This window comes from Clarias gariepinus, chromosome 7, assembly GCF_024256425.1.
Source record: "Clarias gariepinus isolate MV-2021 ecotype Netherlands chromosome 7, CGAR_prim_01v2, whole genome shotgun sequence".
NCBI lineage: Eukaryota > Metazoa > Chordata > Actinopteri > Siluriformes > Clariidae > Clarias > Clarias gariepinus.
In genome coordinates, this window is record NC_071106.1 from 34090804 (window position 1) to 34111078 (window position 20275).

Sequence of the window (20275 nt, forward strand, 5' to 3'; positions counted from 1 at the left end):
GGATGTCGTTTGAAAATTCTTTAATCTCATCCGTTACAGCCTTCCAGCAGAGGCACAGAGCTGCTAACAAGGACACGTATTAAATCGAAGGTAAAGAAGCAGAAAACTGATATTTTCTCCCATCTCGATTAATTGGTAATCTAGAAGGATAATTCTGAACCATCCTTTATTTCGTGGAGGAAATAAAAAAGAATTGAAATCGTTTTCTGATTCTGATTCTGAAATAACTGCTTGGTTAATGTGGCTTGTAAAAGCTATAGTATATTAGTCACCGAGAGCTAAAAGTACAACAATACTGTTTCCACATGGAACAAGAACTCAGAGGATTGGGACTAAACAGCTGTGTAGTCATAAGAAACCCACTTGTTAGTAAGGCTAATCACAACGTTTGATTTGCTAGGGAGCATAAAGAGCTGCAATGGATAAAGGTCATGTGGTCTGATGAGTCCAGATCGACCTTATTCGAGAACGATGGCTCAGAGAACCAGGGTCGGAATTGAAGCGCATGTCAGGAACAGGACAGCTAATGGCCCGTATGTACTGAATGACCAGGTTATCTCATTGATGAATTTTTTCCTCTCTGATGGCAAAAGAAGGAGAAATTCAAGATATTGGATGTCGTTTTAAGAAGAAATTTTACAATCACATCCGTTACAGCCTTACAGCATAGGCACAGAGCTAACTAGAACACATATTAAATTAAAGGTAAAGAAACAGAAAAAACTTATAATAAACTGGTTTTGTTTTCTTCCACTGAGATCTACGAGCACATAGACGAACTGATCACCTGAGACCATCAGGCCGCCAAATGCTTCATCTTAAACCTAAAGTTCAGTAGTGTAAAATCACGACTTTCAAAAAACCCTCTTACAGTACACTTGGGGGCAGCACCAACAGCTTCCCTATAGACCAGAGGTCTTTAACTCCAGTCCTGGAGGGTTAGTGTACAACACAGTTTGGGGATTCTTCTTTTCAAACACAGCTGATTCAACTAATCTGTAATTACTACAGTAGTTTCAGTGAGTGTGTTTGGATGTTGGTGAATTACAAACTGTGCTGGTCACTGGATCTCTAGGCCCGGAGTTAAAGATCCATGCTATAGACAATGGCACCTTTGGGTACCTCCTATACCACAAGGTTTGGAAGTATTCAAGAAACAAAGATTCCTTTTCAGCTGATTTCAGAATGATGTTCCTGAGAATAAAAGAAGGTTGCTGTGGAATTGTAATACTATCAAATATTTTGACTACAGTTGATCCCTTGACGTTTCCCCAAAAAGAAATGGTTGATGAATTCTATGCATCATCTTTTATTCTCTTTTTTGGCTAAGTCAACAGGTTTTAAGCACCCGGGCACTCAGAAATTTTTTTGTCCCCCTATCGAGGATTAAACCATTTAGCCAAATTCTAGACTTGCACCATTACGCACTCGAGATTTCTGAAATAACAGCTTAACTTTTTTTTAGGCAGTCTCTTAATTTTCCAAGCAAGTTTATAAACAGAGAAGTTCGCATTCTAATATCTAGTCAGTGCTCACACACACACATGGATAGTCTTATAAATCTTCCCTCCAGCACTAATCTTATCAATCACCTGCTGTGTGTACATGATTGAAGGGTAAGTGTGTGCGTACTTTATGTGAGTGCTTTGAGGGATCGAGGATAAGTTATTAAGTGTACACAATCCCACAGAGTCTCAGCACGAGCACAAATATGCATCCCGATGAGGATTGTACGGGTTGAGAAATCATCGGAAATGAAATACAAGACTTGTTTTTTTTTTTTTGCATCGGCACACAACGCAGTACAACACAACAGTACCCGGGCAGAAAACCGAGAATTAGCAATTAGTTCTCCACTGCTGGAGTCAATGAAGATTAATGAAGTTAAACGGGACAAATTTTTAATAACGCAACACACTGTGCTGTAATTACCTTGGCTCTGATAAGCATACGCAACTTTTGTTTTGCTCCCCTTCTTAAAGTTCTTTCCAAGCTTCTTTATTTCAAGTGCATGTGCATCCATCTATATTATTTCCATATATTATGTAGCTTGACACTTCAATCCAAAATGGGTTGAAGAAATGGAAATAGAGCGCATTGTAATACAAAGAATTGAGGAACATGGGAAATCAGCCGCATATTTTTACATGGAAATAGAAACCCGTATATACTGTAGACGCCAAGGGTAAACTCGTCTTCTTAAGCTGCTCCTGAAAGTCTGCTGATAACACAGCCTTTCATTTAGGCACCGCCCGAGAGGGTCGTGTTTTCCCCCTGAGCTGACCTTCAGCTCACCTCTTGACCCTTCCTACAGTAGATGACAAATCGTGTCTTGACGCTGGTACCCGATTACAGAACGACCCGTCTTTACGTTTCGGCGTATTGCTGTAGTTTAGGAGGACTCTTTTAAAGACGGCATCTGAGAGCGAACATGTTCAAAGGGAGGTTTACCTCTTATGAGTGAGAAAAAGAGAGAGAGAGAGAAACACACACACGATATCTCTGCTTCCTGACAGGCTTCTCCTCTGTCAAACCCGAGCGAGGAACACGGAACACAAAACGGAAAAGAGGACAAAGACATAGTGGAAAATATCACGCTCCTGAGGGACAAGAAATCTTTGTCTCGTCTTCAAAAGGAGGAATTAATTCGTAATCCTGATGAAAGGAAATTAATTATCAAAGTGTGCCGAGAAGCCAGGCTAATTTGCATCCTAATCTGCAAACAGCACTTACTCTGTCATGAATGTGAAAAAGGGAGAGAAAATTATGGGAGAAATGAAGACATCTGGGTATATATATATATATATATATATTTTGTTTACCTCCTATTGATACTGTGTGAACGTAAGACATTTGCTAGGTACGCTATGAAAGAAAGTTTTTTTTTTTTTTGCCAAACACTTTTTTTTTCCCCAAAGAGAGATCAATTTACTTAATTGTGTTACTTAAGCACACAAAAACAGTTTTCTGGTAGTCCTGCGATTTTGAATTCACCGGTGTGTTAGTGTTACCTCCAAGGCTGTTGTGGTTGCCCGTAAGGACACACACACACACACACGCTTAAATTAAGTAAGGAAAGAAAGAAAGAGAGACATTAGTGGAAGGAAAATAGCAGCCCTTCTCCATGGGTACCTGTGAGGGATTTGGATGTGTTGACTCTTCTCCGAGCCGATCCTCTGTCTGCTTCTTTGCTGCTAATGCAGTCATAACAAAGCAGAGCTGTTCCAGAAAACAAGAAAAGCAAGGGGGGAAAAAAAGAAAAAGGAACATACCTTTCAAAAACTATAAAAATGTGTTATGTTTATTTTATTATAATTAGTTTGCTAAATGGTTAATGCTCTTAAATGGTTAGTCCTCTTGTCCTTGAACAGCCCTGTTCAGTTATGGCCAAGTTAGCCATAAATTTCATGTCATTCAGAGAAACAGAAACGCATCCATTCCACCAGGAGCCCCTGCAAGAATGAAAGATGGAAACGTGCTTCCTTTGCTTGACACCTCCCAATCAAACACTAACGAGGACAGAATACCCAGCGAGAAAGCCACCCAGGAGAATAAGCACTGGAAAAGAAGTGTTCAGAGTTAAAGATTAAGACTGGCTTTTTTTTTTAAAGGAGAACTTCCTAGTCCATTTGCCATCGCCACGAAGCAGAGATGGAGAATCCCATTGCCAGAGGGCTTCACTCTAAGATTTGTCGTGAAATTGCTTTTAAATTGTCTGCTTCCTCGACCGAAGTCTACTCGCTCTCTATTAAAACCGTTCCATTAAATGTTCATATACATCAATAGCTTTAGGATCGTCAGCCCTCAAGAAAAGAGTTTCCCCACTCCTTAAGCACGGATATACCATCGGCATCAGTAAAACACCATTTGGCAATACATTCAGCGCACACAGACACACACTAGCACAGAATGCCTGAGCACAGAGCCAAGAACCAAACACCAAGCACTGCCTACAAAAACAATACAAGACATTGATTAATAAACAGGCTCCTCGTCATACCTGCGAAGGCCTTCGAGATGCGTTCTTTCTTCCACTCCCAGGGTTGATCGTACTCCTCCGGCGGCCTCTCGTCATCCTGAGGCAGTCTGCTCTCGCGTGAACACATGGGGTCAGAATCCCCGCCGTTCTCCGCAGGCTCGTACGGGGTGTCGTAGAGGGGAAGCTGCCGAGACGGACCATCCTTGACACCACGGCTCCCTCGGATCTCTGCGAAAGAGAAAGACAGAATAGCAGGGTTGATTATTGCTAGTCTTCTGGAAGGCCATGCTTATGTAATTTTACTCAACAATACAATGACCATCTACATTTACAAGACAGACCACTGCGACTGAAATTGTGAGCGAAGAAACTGTAGTTTTTGCTTAAATAATGCTTTGAAACAACCTGGAAACCTAACAGTATGACTATGACTTGGCTGAAACATGGTGGCGGTAGCCTCGTTCTCAAATCCCCCATACGTTTAGCTTCTGATGAACTTGCTTCATGACCAACAATACTGGTGCACATCCTAGTTAGTGCACAAAAATGTTTTAATCGAAACATGGACATGTGTAATTATTAAATCGCAAAAAGGCTTCAAATTATTACAGATAATGTACGCCTAGTCAGTGATTCATGTACAGTAGGTCAATAATAAAATAAAGAGTAAGTAACGTGTTTTTTCTTTATATTGGGAAACATCCTCTTAATAAGATTATTTGTGCCATCATTTGGTGTTGAATAAATAAATAAAATATGTATAAATCATAGTTACATATTACAGTTTAAATCGCAATCTCAATATATATGTTAAAATAATCTCAATGTGATTTTTGGGATCAAACTATGCAGCTCTAATCCTAGTAATTCTAGTAAAGTAATTTCTTAGGAGAGAGCTACACTTATAAACATCCGAGTGGGCTTTTTGGATCAAGATACAATCCATGGCTAGACAAGTGCACTTAGCATATTGTTTTTAAGAGTTATTCAAAAGAAATGCTTGTTTTCTTATGGGTCCAATGCCTACTTTCTGTAAAAGTACTGAGTTTCCGGCCATGGGCATCTTTAGTACAAGGAATAGATAGAAGACTGGCTTGCAAGACAACTTGTAATGCCAACGATGTCATGCTGTGAACCTTGCAAAGTTTTATTTTTCTTTATCATGCTCCAACAGCTCTCTGTTTTCAGTATGTTCAAAAGTTTGCTTTCCCATCAAACTGATAAATGCATGTCCAAGCAAGTGTGTATGGCCAAGACAGTAGCTGTGGCCAGCCAAGTGTACGATATACATCAGATGGTCCGTGGGTAGAGCATCTGAGGCTGAGAGTAATAGACTGCTATAATATCGGTTAAGTGGTAGCTTGATGATTAAAGTTCTGGCCCCATGACTGAAGGGGTGTGAGCTTAAATCTTAGCAACTGTCATGCCTTGTGCTAAAATCCTTAATTGCTAGGACACCTCAAATGTTAGATGCTCTGGGTAAAAGTAGCCAATACATGGTTACGTGAATGTAATACTGAGTTGTAACAAACAAGACTTCATTTTAATACAAGCGTATAAGTATATTTTGAGAATGAAACTTGTTTCTGCCCAAGATTGATGCATCTTTTTAAACCCTGGCTGTGTGTAGAAAGTATCTGCATTTCTTATCAGCTCTAGCGCTGATCTACTTTACATACAGTACATCAGTAAATTTAACCTAAAACGAGCCCTTAGTGAGTTAATGGTGTTTAATAGTGAAGCCTGCTGTGTTGGGAGACATGGAGCTCCAGCTGGATCCTCCAGCTGTCTTGTGCAAACAAAAACACTACAATATCTGAATACAGACCAGTTCTGTGAACTTTATCATCACTATCAGTGCTTAAAATCTGGCTGATAGACCTGGGTGCTGCTCAGTATGTATCAGAGGAGATGGTATGTAAGTAAAATGGCTATTAAATATAATCCATTGCTATCCTGCACCTCCTACAGACCCATACAATGATATACACGTCCAGAATTTCTGTGTGAAATGCACCATAGTGTGCCCCATTCCTGCAGCCATCTGTGGTGTGATTTCCATCCACCTATTGTATGTGCACTTAACAAGACCTGAATGCCAGAAATCTAAAGTCAACAAGAAAGTTATTCATATTCTGCTAAATGTTGAAACATCGTAAGAGTTACCATGAGCCAGAAATGGGAAGATCTTCCATAAATAATATATTAAGGTCGCTTATTTTTTGGGCATGTACATAAAGTTGTAATGTTAACGTTAAAGTAGAGATAAATATTAGATCTTGGCAGTTCACTGTAGCCTTCATGTACCCCAGTGGGCAGTCACTACTTGCATACAGCTATGAAAAATACAGTTCATGTAACAAGACAATACCTTCCATTTACCACTGTCCAATGTCCTTAGTGATGTGTTACACAAAGGCAAAAGAACCAACAAGGTAGAAGAGTACAATCTCATATACTGTAGTGTACAATAAATGACCAAATAGTGAGTAGGATTAGATGTAGATTATTGCAATGGGTTATTAAAACTTTGGATATGATTATGATTTAAGAAGGATTTCTATGCCCTAATACCCCTTTAAAACATCCCAGAGCAGCGCCAGAAGCAAGTATGTATTCAGTTCATATTTATATATCTTAACAGCAAAGTACCAAAAGGTATCATGTGTCTGTTACAGACTTTGCATAGACACTTTTTAAAATTGATTTCTGGCATTTTTTCCTAAGTGGGCAAAATATCAATTTGAATTTACAAGAAGGTAGAATCAAATTTAATTATATGGCTTCCAAAGAGCCAGACATTCGTGTACTGTATTGTTAAAGTAGGTTTGAGAAATAGTTCTCGTTTTCATTTTAGTCCCTATACCTGATCAGGTTTAGAGGACTGTTTTTTTCATAGGCTAAACCACACAGTGACCTATTATTCTTTCTAGCATAAAAAAACTTAAGGCATGAACCAGAGAGAAACAGGTGCAGATGACGACAGATGATCAGGCCGGTGATTAGTATAGTGGTAATGCGGAATGCTGAATGGTAAAAGGGGAAATGAGGTTGCTGCTGAAATTGTTACATAAACATCGATTTTAAAATTTAAAGTATATCTACACCAAACAATTATAACATTAAAACCTAAAACATTAAGACCAATATTGTGTAGGTTCCCCTTGTGGCACCAGGACGTAAGCAGTGAATCCTTTGGGTGCTGTAGGGTGTGGGATGGGACCTACATGGATCAGACCTGTTTGTCCAGCGCATGTCACGGGTGCTCGGTCGGAGTGAGGTCTGGGGAATTTGGAACCCGGATCAACAACCTTGAACTCGCTGCCTGGTAGGAACTAATTCACAGCAGGCTGGACGTGTCTGATACCTTTCTACTGTGGCCAGCATTGACTTTTTTTTTTACTTTTTTCTGTGAGATCCAACTGGCTGGCCATGAACCTGTCACCAGTTCACTGGTATATAATTGATATATCAAGCAGTTGATGCCTATATATTCAACAAAGGAAACATTTAAAGTATTTATATAGAAATCATTTCCAATGCATAAGCCAAAGAAGAATACAAATGAACAGAATAGGAATTATTCCATTATAGTATAACAAGGGATTACACAATTTATGAAAAGCTTGTGAAAAGCAGCTCTCCAAAACCAATTCAGAGTCCTGCGTAGGCAATAACTGAAGAATTAGTAAATCTCCATAGTGTTGCTTTGATGCCCTCAAACTTGTCCTCCCTCTCCGACTATGAAGCTGTTAGCATGCTTTTCAGTGTTCCTCTGCCGGGGCACGGAGCTGTTAGCGGGCCGGCCCTCGCAGCGTGCCGTAATGCAGCGGAGCGATTCAGAAATGAAATATAACACCATACAACTGCATAATTGCCTCTCAACCCAGGGGAGCTCTTGCGGAAAAATGAGAAAAGTGCAGAGAGTAATGGAGCTAGCAGGCGAAGGAGGTGAGGGAGGAGGAGATGAGAGATCTTTAAATAAGCTAACGTCTGGCAGTGCTTCTCGCCTTTAGAGCACCCCTTTAACAGTTCACACGATATAAGATCACGGTGGGATAAGCATCTTCTCAGGGCTGCTAACAGTGTGTGTATGTGTGTGTGTGTGAGTGAGGACGAGAGGAGATTTCAAACATCTGTATAATGCCAATATACACATAAAGCTACCACACTGAAGCCACCTACACACTAATACAGAACCGAAGATAAATGTAGAGGAGAAAGAATGAGTAAGAGAAGAATAAATTACAACAAGAGCTAACTCTCTAAGGATGCTAGTGTAATAGGTGCACAGGATTTAAAAGAAGCTGAGCCTCTGATGTGTAAATGGCCAATTCCTCCAGGAAGGCAGACTGTGTTAAAACAAATTAATATTCCAGTCAAATCTGTTAACATTTTTTTCACAGTCAAAGACATGAATATATATTTCAATAAGTAAACTAGAAAAACCTTAGAACCTTTTCATTGTGCAATTAGCATGTTAACCTAAATAGCTAACTAGCTTATGTTAAGCATGAACTAATAAAGTTTAGGCTATGTTGCTAACTGCTAGTCTCATATTGTTTTCTCATATTCAAAGGCAAGCTAGTTTGTTAGCAGTTAACCAGCCAGCTAGCCAACTTAAATATCTGTTAAATAAAATGCTGGAAATATCTCTAATAAAAAAAGTGTTTGGGAGTTTTCTAATTTACCAAAGGATATTTTATAGATATATACTTATTATTTTTTTTGTTTGGCCTATCTTTAATTAATCTGTAAAGAATCCAATTTAAAACAAACACACTAAAATCTCATTCGTGTCAACTTGTGCTAGTTTACCAGCAGCTAATTTGCTGGCTACCTCAGTTAGCTAAGCTAATCGAAGTGCTGAACAAAAATCCAGAAATATTTTATCAGATTTGTCTACTGTTAAAAAAATAATAATAATAAAAATTGAGATTTAAATGAAAAGCTCCTTTTTGTTTACTGTAGCAAGCGCAAGTTATAGCATTAGAAGTTATACAAATTCATACACTCATTTATTTAGAAGCTCATTTAAGCTAACTTAAGCTTAGTTGACAGATTCCGTTATATTTTGGCAGTTTTTTAAAGTATTGTTAATTTTTTTTTTTTTTTTTTTTAATCAGACAAATTGATACTATACATGGAAATTGGAATACTTATAGTATCCACTAGTTAACTGCTAGTTAACTAGGGTTTAACTTGTTAGTTAATAAGCTAACAGATATTATGGCAGGATGTTTCCAATTGCACTTTATGTATATTAATTAATTAATTTGGTTTCTTTAAGAAGAATAAAAGTAAAATGTTTCCGCCCATTTAGTAGTTTTTTTTTTTTACTTTTTTCTTCGGATCCACAAAAACATAAATTATACTAAATAACTTATTTTCAGTGGTTCAAAATGATATGTTTGGGAGGAAAAAAAACAACACCAACCCTGCAATGTAGGATCGAACCCTCACCAGCGACTTCACGTCAGAAACATAATACCGGAACAATGTGTCACAGAGAACATAAGTCAAACACGCAGCCCTGCATCCTGTCACGCACTGCCAAATTCCCTTCCATTTTCACAATCCGTCTTTCCCTGCCTCCGCAAGTTCGGGCTCGTTCTCTGGCGAGGCAGGCGTGCAAGTCTGGCTTGGCACGTTCCAGAAATTACGGGGGCAGAGCAGGACTGCAACCTGTCGCCCCTCCACCAAGAGCATGTGGCTTTTAACCTCTCTTGTCTGGAGCTGAGCAAGGGTCACATAGCACATGTCTTACACACACACACACACACACACACACACACACACACACACACACACACACACACACACCCCGAATCCACCCTTTCCTCTTTAGACGTGAGGAGAACCGAGATGAATGGGTGGTCTACTGTTCATCTGCAATCCCAGGCGGTGTCTAACTCTATCCATGACCTTAACTCATTGTGTGTGTGTGTGTGTGTGTGTGTGTGTGTAGTCAACTGGATTAGAGTTTATGTACATTTTGTTCAAATGTACACAATTTCCATTAATTTTAGATAATCTAGACAATCTGTAATGCTTGCTTTTTTTTATCTTGCACTGTTATTTAACTATAATTCAAATGTGGCTACAATGTGGTTTTATCCCCAATGTTTTATAAACCTAATTCAAATCACATCAGGAAGATAATAACATCCTTTTAAACATACTTCTGACATGTAGAAAAGTCATTTTAATAAAGGACAAAAAGCCTTAGGTATTAAAAAAAAAAAAAAAGACATTAAGGGAGTTAAACCAAATACCCAAGCTCCCTACATGGTCTGGAAAGCGCCCAGCTCCACCCCTTTTCACCTTTCCCACCTCTAAATCCATCATCAAATCCTTTCTCTCTTTAAATCTCTTTCTTCAGAGTGAAGCAACTCAAACGTATCGTATCTTGCAGCCGAGAGCACTCACCGCCTGCCCCTGACGGCCTGGAGAGGATTTGCTGTTATTAAGCGCTTGGTCGGGTTCACGCCGTTCCTTCTCTATAGAGGGATCTGCACTCGGTCCAGACCGGATTAAACGCGATTAAGTATACGCTGCTGGAAAATAATAAAGTAGACAATACCTTGCTGTAAAAAAAAAAAAAAAGTTTTTCAAGTCGGTCAAAGCTACTGTATTTCTCGTGCTATACTGTATATACATCAACCATAGACGTACTGTGAATTTATACAAATATAATCCTATATATGATATGATGCAAGTTGTTTGACAGGAATGGGATGATAAATGTTACAGCATGCTTTCTCTGAAGAGATAGTTTTTAATAACCAGGTTTAGGCCAAAATACAGGTCAGCCTGTACTACAGGTGGACAATTACTGAATAAGTTCTTAAACTTGGGGTCAGGAGATTTCTTTTTAAATAGATCATTATTGTAAAATTTATACACTCATTTATTTAGGAGCTCATTTAAGCTCGTTTTATACCAGACCCCAGGAGCAGCACATCCACCAGGCGGTCATGTTAATTTAAGCAACCTTCATGTCAGACACAAGAGGTGAACAGAGCGGCTAATTAAAAATAAAATGAAGGAATAAAAGTGTATTTTTGCATTGCACGGTCGTGATCTAGAAAAACTACAAAAGATACACCATTCATGCTTTATATTTCTAGTTATTTTGTGTCCTAAAATACTTTTTTAATGTCCAACATCCACAGAGTACTGAGGTGTAAACTCATTAACGAACTGAATACAACCCTTGTTTAGACGTAATGCGTGTTAACGTTGGTTTTTCTTTCAGGGGTTCCTCTAAAAGGTCACCACAGCGGTTTATTTGATTTGGTACAAGTTTTGACATGTGTATTGCTTTGCGTATCCACGTGGCCTGGACTTTTCTTTCAAGGTCGATCGAGCCTTGGTCTTCCTTAAGACGTGCGGAAATATCACATACTGTATAAGACCTGGACAAGCCGTTTGTGACGTCACCCATAGTTTTTCTGAAGTGGGTTTTGAACCTCCAATGTGGGAATTCTGGTCATCATCATTTTGGCAGGAGCTGACTCCACCTAAACCCTGGTTAATGGGCAAATGGGCAGAACAAACAGAGCCTGGCTTTTGGTTGCACAGTGGTCAAGAATGGAAAATCTAGCTATGTAGACCAAAGCGGTTTTCATACCGGGCTGTCAACACGTTCACTTCTGTTGTAAAATTGGGCATTTTAACAAAGGCCCTATGGGAATTTACTCACTTTTGGATCCTAGTGGTTATTTGATGAACTGGAGGTTCTAAAAACCTGGAGATCTTCATAAAAACCTTGGAGATCTTCATACTTCATACTGTGCTAACAGAAGTGTTTCCCACACATTAAATATACTTTGTCGGGCCACACAAGTAGATTAACAGCCGCTCAAGAATATTTGAACACCCATTTTCAAAATATGTCGATTGTTTTTTTTTGATGAACGATGCCATCCGCAGTAGATTAACTAGTAGCGGACTGTTCCCTCTCGCACTTTCACTGCTGTTCCTGTTTATTCTGCTACCGTGGGAGTGGCGTACAGAGAGCCAGTCAATGCCAGCTGCCATAAAGGAATGCCAGGGTGAACGGATTCGTGCCGGCATCACAGAATTGGTCAATATTCTTTTAAAAAAATTATAATAATAAAAAAAACTGCTTATTTGGAAGTCCAGCTGGTATTTGTTGAGAGAGGAGCTTTCGACATCAAACTGTGCATTTGGGTTTTGGAATATATTAAGCAAAAGAAAAGTTATTATTGCTTTTAAAACATGTAAATTATGCACCAATTATGATGATGATGTTTATGATCATTATTATTATGGTCACAGAAACAACCTAAAACAGTGATCTTGTGAATCTGTGCTATTTCTTTGCCTGTGTGACCCATTTTATATTAGTATTTTCTGTTCAATCATATTTGGATAAAATTAAATTAAATGAAATATGAGCTCTGACAAACAGTGCCCCCTTTATTATTTTTTTACACCAAATAATGTTTAGGTTTTTTTTTCTTCTTCTTCTTTACTGTTTTACTCTTTACATACGACTAGAATGACGGGAGGGTTAATAGGTTGGATCTCAGAAATGTCAAATGAATAGAAATATCAAATAAATAAAAAGGTCATACGCATTTGTTGTTTGTTGTATGTAGTAGACCACTATTTTGATGGCAGATAATGCCACCGCACGTTTATCTTAGATCTGTGGGAAACACTGAACAGGGTGGCATTTATGCTCATAAAGGTATCAGACAGGCTTCAGTGCGCTTGTGTGCATCAAACCAAAGTAGTGTTAGATCCTAGATCCTGACTTTGATCAACGCAGGGAGTGTCTGCGGTTAGATAGTTATATCTATCCTAAAAGCATCTTTTTATGTCCAACGATTATACTATGCAACGCGCAATATGATACATCAATTATGCAGCCAACTGCCCACCTCTATGAATAAACGGTAGCCCTCAATCTGACACGCTGCATTCAATATGGACGTACACGCAGTCAAATTAGGTCGAAATTTAACCATGTTTTTTTTTTTCTTGTCAAAAGCAATGTACGTGAGGGAAATCAAATCAACAAGATCGTGTCACTGTCCAATTAGTCATGGATTGCACTATAAATGGCATCTGTTTCACTTTGTAATAAAATCCTCTTCATTAGGCCTCGTCAAGACTTGCTGCTGGTGGTCATTTACGGACATCAAAGCACAGGCAGGCTTCTCCGTGTGTGCTGTGTGTGTGTGTGTGTTATCTCTAAGAGGCAGAGCTGATCCACTATTGTGCTTCCCTCTCTGTGTGTCAACTCTCTGACCCATAGCTTCACACAGCGCCGATACGCTTCAGAGACCACGAGTCTGAGTGTGTATGTGTGTATTTGTGTGTGTGTGTGCGTGTGTGTGTGTGTGTGTGAGGAGAAAAAAAATCCAATGCACATACAATGTGAGCTTGCTTTTTTTCCCCTCCTCATCTGTTTTTCAGGACGGCGTCCATTAGGATGAGGCAGGTCCGTCAAAGTGACATCAGTATTAATGGACCGATGCGTCAATTGATGAGAATAGACAAACACTTGCTAACCTGCCCCCCCTCCTATTTTTTCACTCTCTGCTCAAGGGCATTTTGAGCTAAAACACCATTATGTAGTACATGTCATTTTTGGACACACTTTCATTAAACGGCATAACACTCAGAAATGAGATGAATGAACAATTATGATCAGTCGACAAAACCAGTTGTGCCTGGACGCCTCTCTTTTGCTCTACATACAGTACATAACCAATTTAACTCGATGATCTATAAAGAGCTCGGATACCATTAAGGTAGAAGGTTTTCTCAGTTCACCGGAGCTATGATTAGACTGTCTGCTTCACCTATGAAATGCTGGCCTCCCAAGAACTCCTTTATAGTCCATTTAAAAATGGTTTAGAGCGAGGTCAGGGCTGTACAAGGGGTGTGGAAGGGTGAGTTCCTGTAATGTGCGAGTGGTGCATTGGGCAGTATGAGTTGTTGTGCCTTTTCCTGCAAAAACAGAATGCCTTTAGTGATCAAACCATGCCATTTTTTCTTTTAAAGAAAAGGTCATAGGTCTTGCGAATGGGGTTGGGTACTGAAAACCGGTGAAAAACGGCATGTACCTATATAACCGGTATGTACCAGACCGAAACAGAACGCGAATTTCGGTGCGTCATTTCGGTGCCACTTAAATGTCTGAACTGTCGATTGAAATATTTTTTCTCTGGATTCATATATTTTTGTAGATTAAAAGTTTATTAGATTAAATAAAAAATATAATCACGAAGCACGAATCATCAGGAAACAATATATATATATATATATATATATATATATATATATATATATATATATATATATCATATTATATTCATATAAACTTTAAACTTTTAATATATTGTACAAATTTAAGCATTTAATTTTTTGTTTAATAAAAATTTATTCTTGAGTCATCCACCATCATTTTTTGGCTTTTGTAAAGTATCGGTTCAGGCACCGTTTTGGCACCGGTACCGTTTTAGAAGTATCGAAACAAAAACAAAAAAAAAAACGATACCCAACCCTACTTGCAATAAGGAAAACTTTCCACCTTGATGGTATCCAAGCACCAGTCAAACACTGGAATAAGAGTATTAATGTAGCAGGATATTACATATGGAAATAAAGGGAGTTTTTACTCTCATAACTGCCTTCTGTCATTCTTTATCGTTATACAGTATGTCCCGGTTTGCCTTGAACGTCCCTTGTACTTCTGCTTACAATTTCTTAGGACCAGAAAAATTTTGCACTGCTGAGAAATGGTTTATGAGGCTCCTTCCAATGGATCCGGTGCATGCTTGCTTATCTGCTCAATATTAAACTGTAATTTGGCCAAAAAAAAAAAAAAAAAAAAAGTCATTCCAAACCAGACCAAACATCGTGTGAAATAACTGGCACACTGACTGTGCCGTGTGTGTTTGTGTATCTTTCTGTTTCTTGTGTGCTTGCCAACATGGGCGTCTGTGCATGTGTGTGTCTTTCATGGCTTAGAATGCTCTGCGTTATCTCTTTTGTCCAGCTGAAAGATACAGTGTCCAGTTCTCCCAGTGCTGCTCCAGTTCTCATGAATGCCATGGCAATATCAGGCGTGCGATGAATTTTTTTGGATCCGGTCTTTATATGAGGCTGAATGATTATACGACACACAAAGAAGAAGAAGAAGAAGAAAAAAATTGGTCACAGGTTTAAATTTATTTTGGTATTTCTGAAATGAACACATGGTTTTAAAAACAAATCCACATACAGGACACGTAATACATGGTTGAATGTCCCGTAGCAAGGTTTCACCTTTAGCAGACTTTTGGTAGCCACCAACAAGCTTTTGGCAGAATTGTGGTTGGATATCTGACCGTTCTTCTTGGCAGGATTTTGTTGTGTTCATTTTAATTGGTAAGTTTTCGATAGGATTGAGTCTCCAAAAGCTTTAAAGCGAGGTTGTTGGAACGCTCAGTTTTGTCCAAGCTTCAAACATCTATCTGAGGTTCTCAAAGAATTTTAAGGTAGTCCACCTTCTTCCCAAAGCAGTCGTTGGCGCAGTGTTCTTGTTTTCTCCTCCGAACATACGTCTGGTCAAAGCCTTCCTCCTCTTTGCCTGTGTGGTCAGCTGTGAGCTTTGGTTGAGCTTCACGGTGTCAGTTTTGGAGCAGGGCCTTGTTTCTTGGATGGCCGCCTTTTGGTCCATTGTGATACGAAACTGGCATGACTGTAGATGGTAATACTGGTCTTCCAGCAGCTTCCAGCTCATGGCAGGCTTGTGCCTTGCTCGTTGTGCCCGAAACCAGTTTCCTCATACCTGAAGGGGACAGTTTGGGTTTTCTTCAAGGCCTTGACAAAGTGACTACAGGACAAATCTACTATCCTCTTCCTCGTATCTGTACTGAGCTCCTTGGACTTTCCTATTGCCCTGTTCGTTGGTCAATCTAATCAGTGCTACCAAACAAGCCCTTTATACCGTACTGTATCTGGGCACAGGAGCCACCACCTGGACATCAAGCATGATCAGAAACAGGAAGTTGTACAATCATTTTTCCCCAGAATAGACCAGTTCAAAGCCTGAAGAGATTCGTGTTCATGTTTATGAGTGTACGTAAACATCTAAAGTTCTTTTGCAATTGTAATTTGTCAAGCTACACGACAAGCTTGCCTCGCCAACACCGTACACCATCTTCCTTTCCTTACTTACGTGGGCAGCGACGCTGTCTCTCATGCTACACTGTCTCAACCGGAGTGAGTATTTTAAGATGCACTGAACTCACTGTGGTCTGTGCGTGTGGTGTGTGTGTGCGGGGAGTGTGTGTGTGTGTGTGTGTGTGTGTGTGTGTGTGTGTGTGTGTGCGCTTCCCAGTAAACACGGATCTGTTCTCAGAAAGGCAGGGAGAAACGAGAGAAACTCACTGATGCTAACCACCAGACTGCGTGTAAGCATGGGTGTGTGTGGGAAACTTGCTTTAGAAATGGTAAGGCATAGTGGACACACACACACACAGACACACATACACAGACACACACACACACAGACACAACACACAGTATTTCTCAGGCATTTATGAGGACATGTGCAAGAGTAAGTGAAAACCCAACAGCTGCAAGAGGAATTCACACACTGTGTGTGTGTGTGTCTGTGTGTGTGTGTGTGTGTGTGTGTGTGTGTGTGTGTGTGTGTGTGTGAGAGAGAGAGAGAGAGAGAGAGAGAGAGTGGATAAGTCTAATTTAGCATAGTGTAATCTTGATGCAGATGGAACAAATCTTCCCATGGCGTGTGTGCTTGTGTGTGCTTGTGTGTGTGTGTGTGTGTGTGTGTGTGTGTGTGTTTATGTATGTCTGTCCTCCAGATGAGACAGGTACAGTGTCTGGTTCTCCAAACTGCCAGCGAGAGAGCTGATGCCAATGTCTGTGTTGCCAATGCACCGCCCACACACACACACACACACACACACACACACACACACACACACACACATACACACCTCATGCATGCATACATATACACACCTCATGCGTTCTCCAACACTTTACAAGACACGTAAGAAACCTGGCAACCCACGCTGTCAAGTTTTCCAACTTTGTACGAGCAGCAGCATGTGTGTGTTTATGTGTGTGTGTGTGTGGAGTTTGGAACAAACTGAGATGTCTATGCTTTTTTTTTTATTTTCTTTTTATACTTGCCGTCCAAGCCATCCAAGAGGCGCTGGAGTAGAGAAAACACGCTGGCTCTTCTTTCAGTCTGGGCTGAACTCGATGTTCCGGCAACAATTTAATAACAATCTAATAAAATAATAATCCTAAAACACCTGAGAACAACCCATTTTTCTTTTGGTGTCCCGTGAAGTGTTTAATATCTGAGGGAGGATCACAGATACAGTACGAGTGATAGAAAAGACTGAATACACTAAGCAACAGAAGTCTAACATCATTATTTTGAACATGAAGTGACAGCTGCGGAGAAAATCGCAGACTTGTAGCTGGACGAGACGGAAACAATCGAGTCTAGTGAAAAACTTTAGATGCTGTAACCTCTCGCAGCCGGAGGTCTAGAGAGAGCTGATTGGCTGCGCTCTCTCAGAGGGGCGGGATAAGAGATACATAGTGCTCCCACATTAATCACGGCTCTACAGCCAATCAGGAGCGTCTGAGAGGTGAGCTCACGCAAGCGGAAGGAGCGGATAGCGCTGTCCTCCGAGTGTGTTACTCCGCCCACAACGGTGCCTGAGTGAGCGGTTGGCTATAATTAATTTACATAGAGAAGCACGGTGGTTTAGCACTGTAGCCTGGTCGAAGGTTCCAAGCCCACCTTTGGATCTGTGTGGGTTTCCTCCAGCTACATCGGTTTCCTCCTACAGATCCAAAGACCATTTGGTCATTTCCAAATCGCCCGTAGTGTATGAATGAGAGTATATGAGCTTGTGCCCTGCTAAGGACGAGCACCCCATCCAGTGAGGGGGATCCCATCTAGTGCCCCGAGTCCTTAGGAATAGGCTCCAGGCCTCCTATTTCCCAAATCAGTTTACAATGGTCTATATAATAGATGGTCTAAAAAAATACAAACCACATGCATTTTCCACAAAGGTCTTGCAAAATCCTCTAATTCTGAAAGCATATTGCTTCTTCTTCTTCTTTTCTATTCTGGTTGTATTAGGAAAAGAATCAAGATTGCAATAGTAATGTGTCACGCATCCTTACCAGAAAACTTAAAAGGAAAAAGTAAGAAGAATGGCATCAAGAGAACGGAAAGAAGCGATAAACCAGGCCGCTCACGCGGCGTCGCCTCGTCCCCCGAAGCAAACATTCGGATTCTCTCAAGCGTGAGTTTGCCATCAGTGCAAACAAAGCAAATGCTGCCAACAAATGTCATTCATAAGGCGACATTTTCCTCTAGAGTGTCTTACGCAGACATATTGCTAGACTAGCATCTCGGTGCTAAACGTTCATGTTCCTGTGAGAAAACACAAAGCGCTAACAGGTGCGAAAACAGACCTCTGACTGTAAGCGCTCCCAAAAAAAAATGAAGCTCAAAGACAAGTAAGAGAAATTGTAAGAGAAAGAGAGAGCAGGACCGGAACGCGAGGCCGAGCGACTCTTTGGGAATATAAAAGTGTCCGCGTACGCGGCTGGCTACTCGATGGGCTCAGCTTCAACTGATGCATCGATTCCAGCGGCGGCACCGAGGCAATTACGGCTCGTTAGAACCGGAGTGAAGGCTCGTTAAGGAATGAATAATGAGAACCCCTATGTGGCAGCCCAGCCTTCACAGCCATATGCATCAGTTCTCTCATGACAAGAGAGGGAAGACGGAAGAGTGGTGCATTCAAATAATTAGACACGATGCTGAAGAGATACCTACTGTAAACTGACTTTGGGTATTTTCTACTCAAGCTCGGAGAAGAAATTGAACAATCTTAACAGTTTGATACTAGCAAAGTAGTCATGTTTGTAAGTGACAACTGAAAAAACAAAAGAAAACAATGAAAATATTATTTGAGTGTGAAATAATATTTCAATATCTTATTTTTGCTGATGATTCTAGGTTTTTCTAGGAACGACTTATTCACAGGGACTTGTCTGATCAATGTGTAACTGTGTAGTATTGGGCAGAAAAAAATCATTTCGGTTATAAATCACGATTCTACTGTACCACTTTATGCACTCATTCGCCACACTTACACTAGTCTCAAAACACTGTGTGCACTGATTTGAATGCATGTCCGCATTACAAGCCGTGCATGCCTGCAAGACATTGGAGCGATTTGAGACGGGAAAACGTTGCAGTTTCTTTAGAATCCTACAGGTGGTACACTCTAAACTATTCACACACCGCCATCCTGTGTGTGTAGGAGTAAATTATTTCCCAGGTTTGTTTCAAAATGATTATAATGTAGCTTTTCGTTTCATTTCATATGAAGTGAAAGTTTAAACTCTTGTATTTGAAGTTAGTTTGGAACACTAAATACATTTAGTTCCTTATGTTCAGTTCAGTTTGAAGATGTTGAATAAAGCTAAGGTATAAAATTTGAAAGTTGAAGGTCTTAAAGTTGTAATGAAATCGAAATTTAAAAATGTAATATCGAATGGGGATATTGATAAAATTGTTATGATTACAGAATCGCAATACAAATAGAATCGTCACCTAGGTATCGTGATAATATCGTATCGGATGATCCCTGGTGATTCCCATTCCTACTGTGCAGTTTTTGATGCTGTGATTCTTAACTTGGAAATTTTCTTTGTGAGTGCTCTATAGTTGGAGCTAAAGAGGGACAGCTGTAACTCAGTTTTAATACACAAGTACAAATACCTTTAAGTGAATAAATTCCGTGCTTGGATTTTTTTTCTTTATAGGCAAAAGATATATGAGGTTTATTTCCTGAGGCTGCTAAGACAGAGAAAGTTGAGCACAGCTTCTTTTCTGACACTTTTTTCCCCAACTTAAGCTGAACAGCTAAAACTTTCTCCCAGGCTGTCTCTAAGTTTGCATTCATGAGCCTTCAGAGTCTGAAAAAGTCAAACTAATGAAATGCCGGTTCTCCCGAAGGCATAGTGCACCCAGATCAGGGAGCATTCGCCTTTCAGCAGAACTGACCGGAGTGAAGGCGTGACTGGCACAGAGCGGAGCCTGGAAGCGTGCAAAGATCACAGAAGCTAGTCGTAACAGTTCAGCTTGAGTTCACTTGTAGCCTAGTAGCTGCTACTTAAAAATTGAAACGTCTGCGTTTGGGAATATTTTGTAAACACCGACATAAAGGTAGAACTTTTCCAACATGTACGTTATAGTGAATTTAG

At 40.0% G+C, this 20275-nt stretch overlaps 1 protein-coding gene across 3 annotated transcripts in view; it reads right to left on the minus strand.

Annotated features, from left to right (window-relative positions):
• zgc:158464 (uncharacterized protein LOC791139 homolog) overlaps positions 1 to 20275 on the minus strand; it is a 150382-nt gene that overhangs the window by 39194 nt on the left and 90913 nt on the right. For 2 of the 3 annotated variants that reach the window (XM_053500468.1, XM_053500466.1), the window contains exon 3: positions 4001 to 4207. In XM_053500468.1, the coding sequence (XP_053356443.1) occupies positions 4001 to 4207 (207 nt within the window). Of the gene's footprint in view, positions 1 to 3132; positions 3220 to 4000; positions 4208 to 20275 lie in introns of all 3 variants that reach the window. The other variant, XM_053500467.1, reaches the window with a different exon arrangement.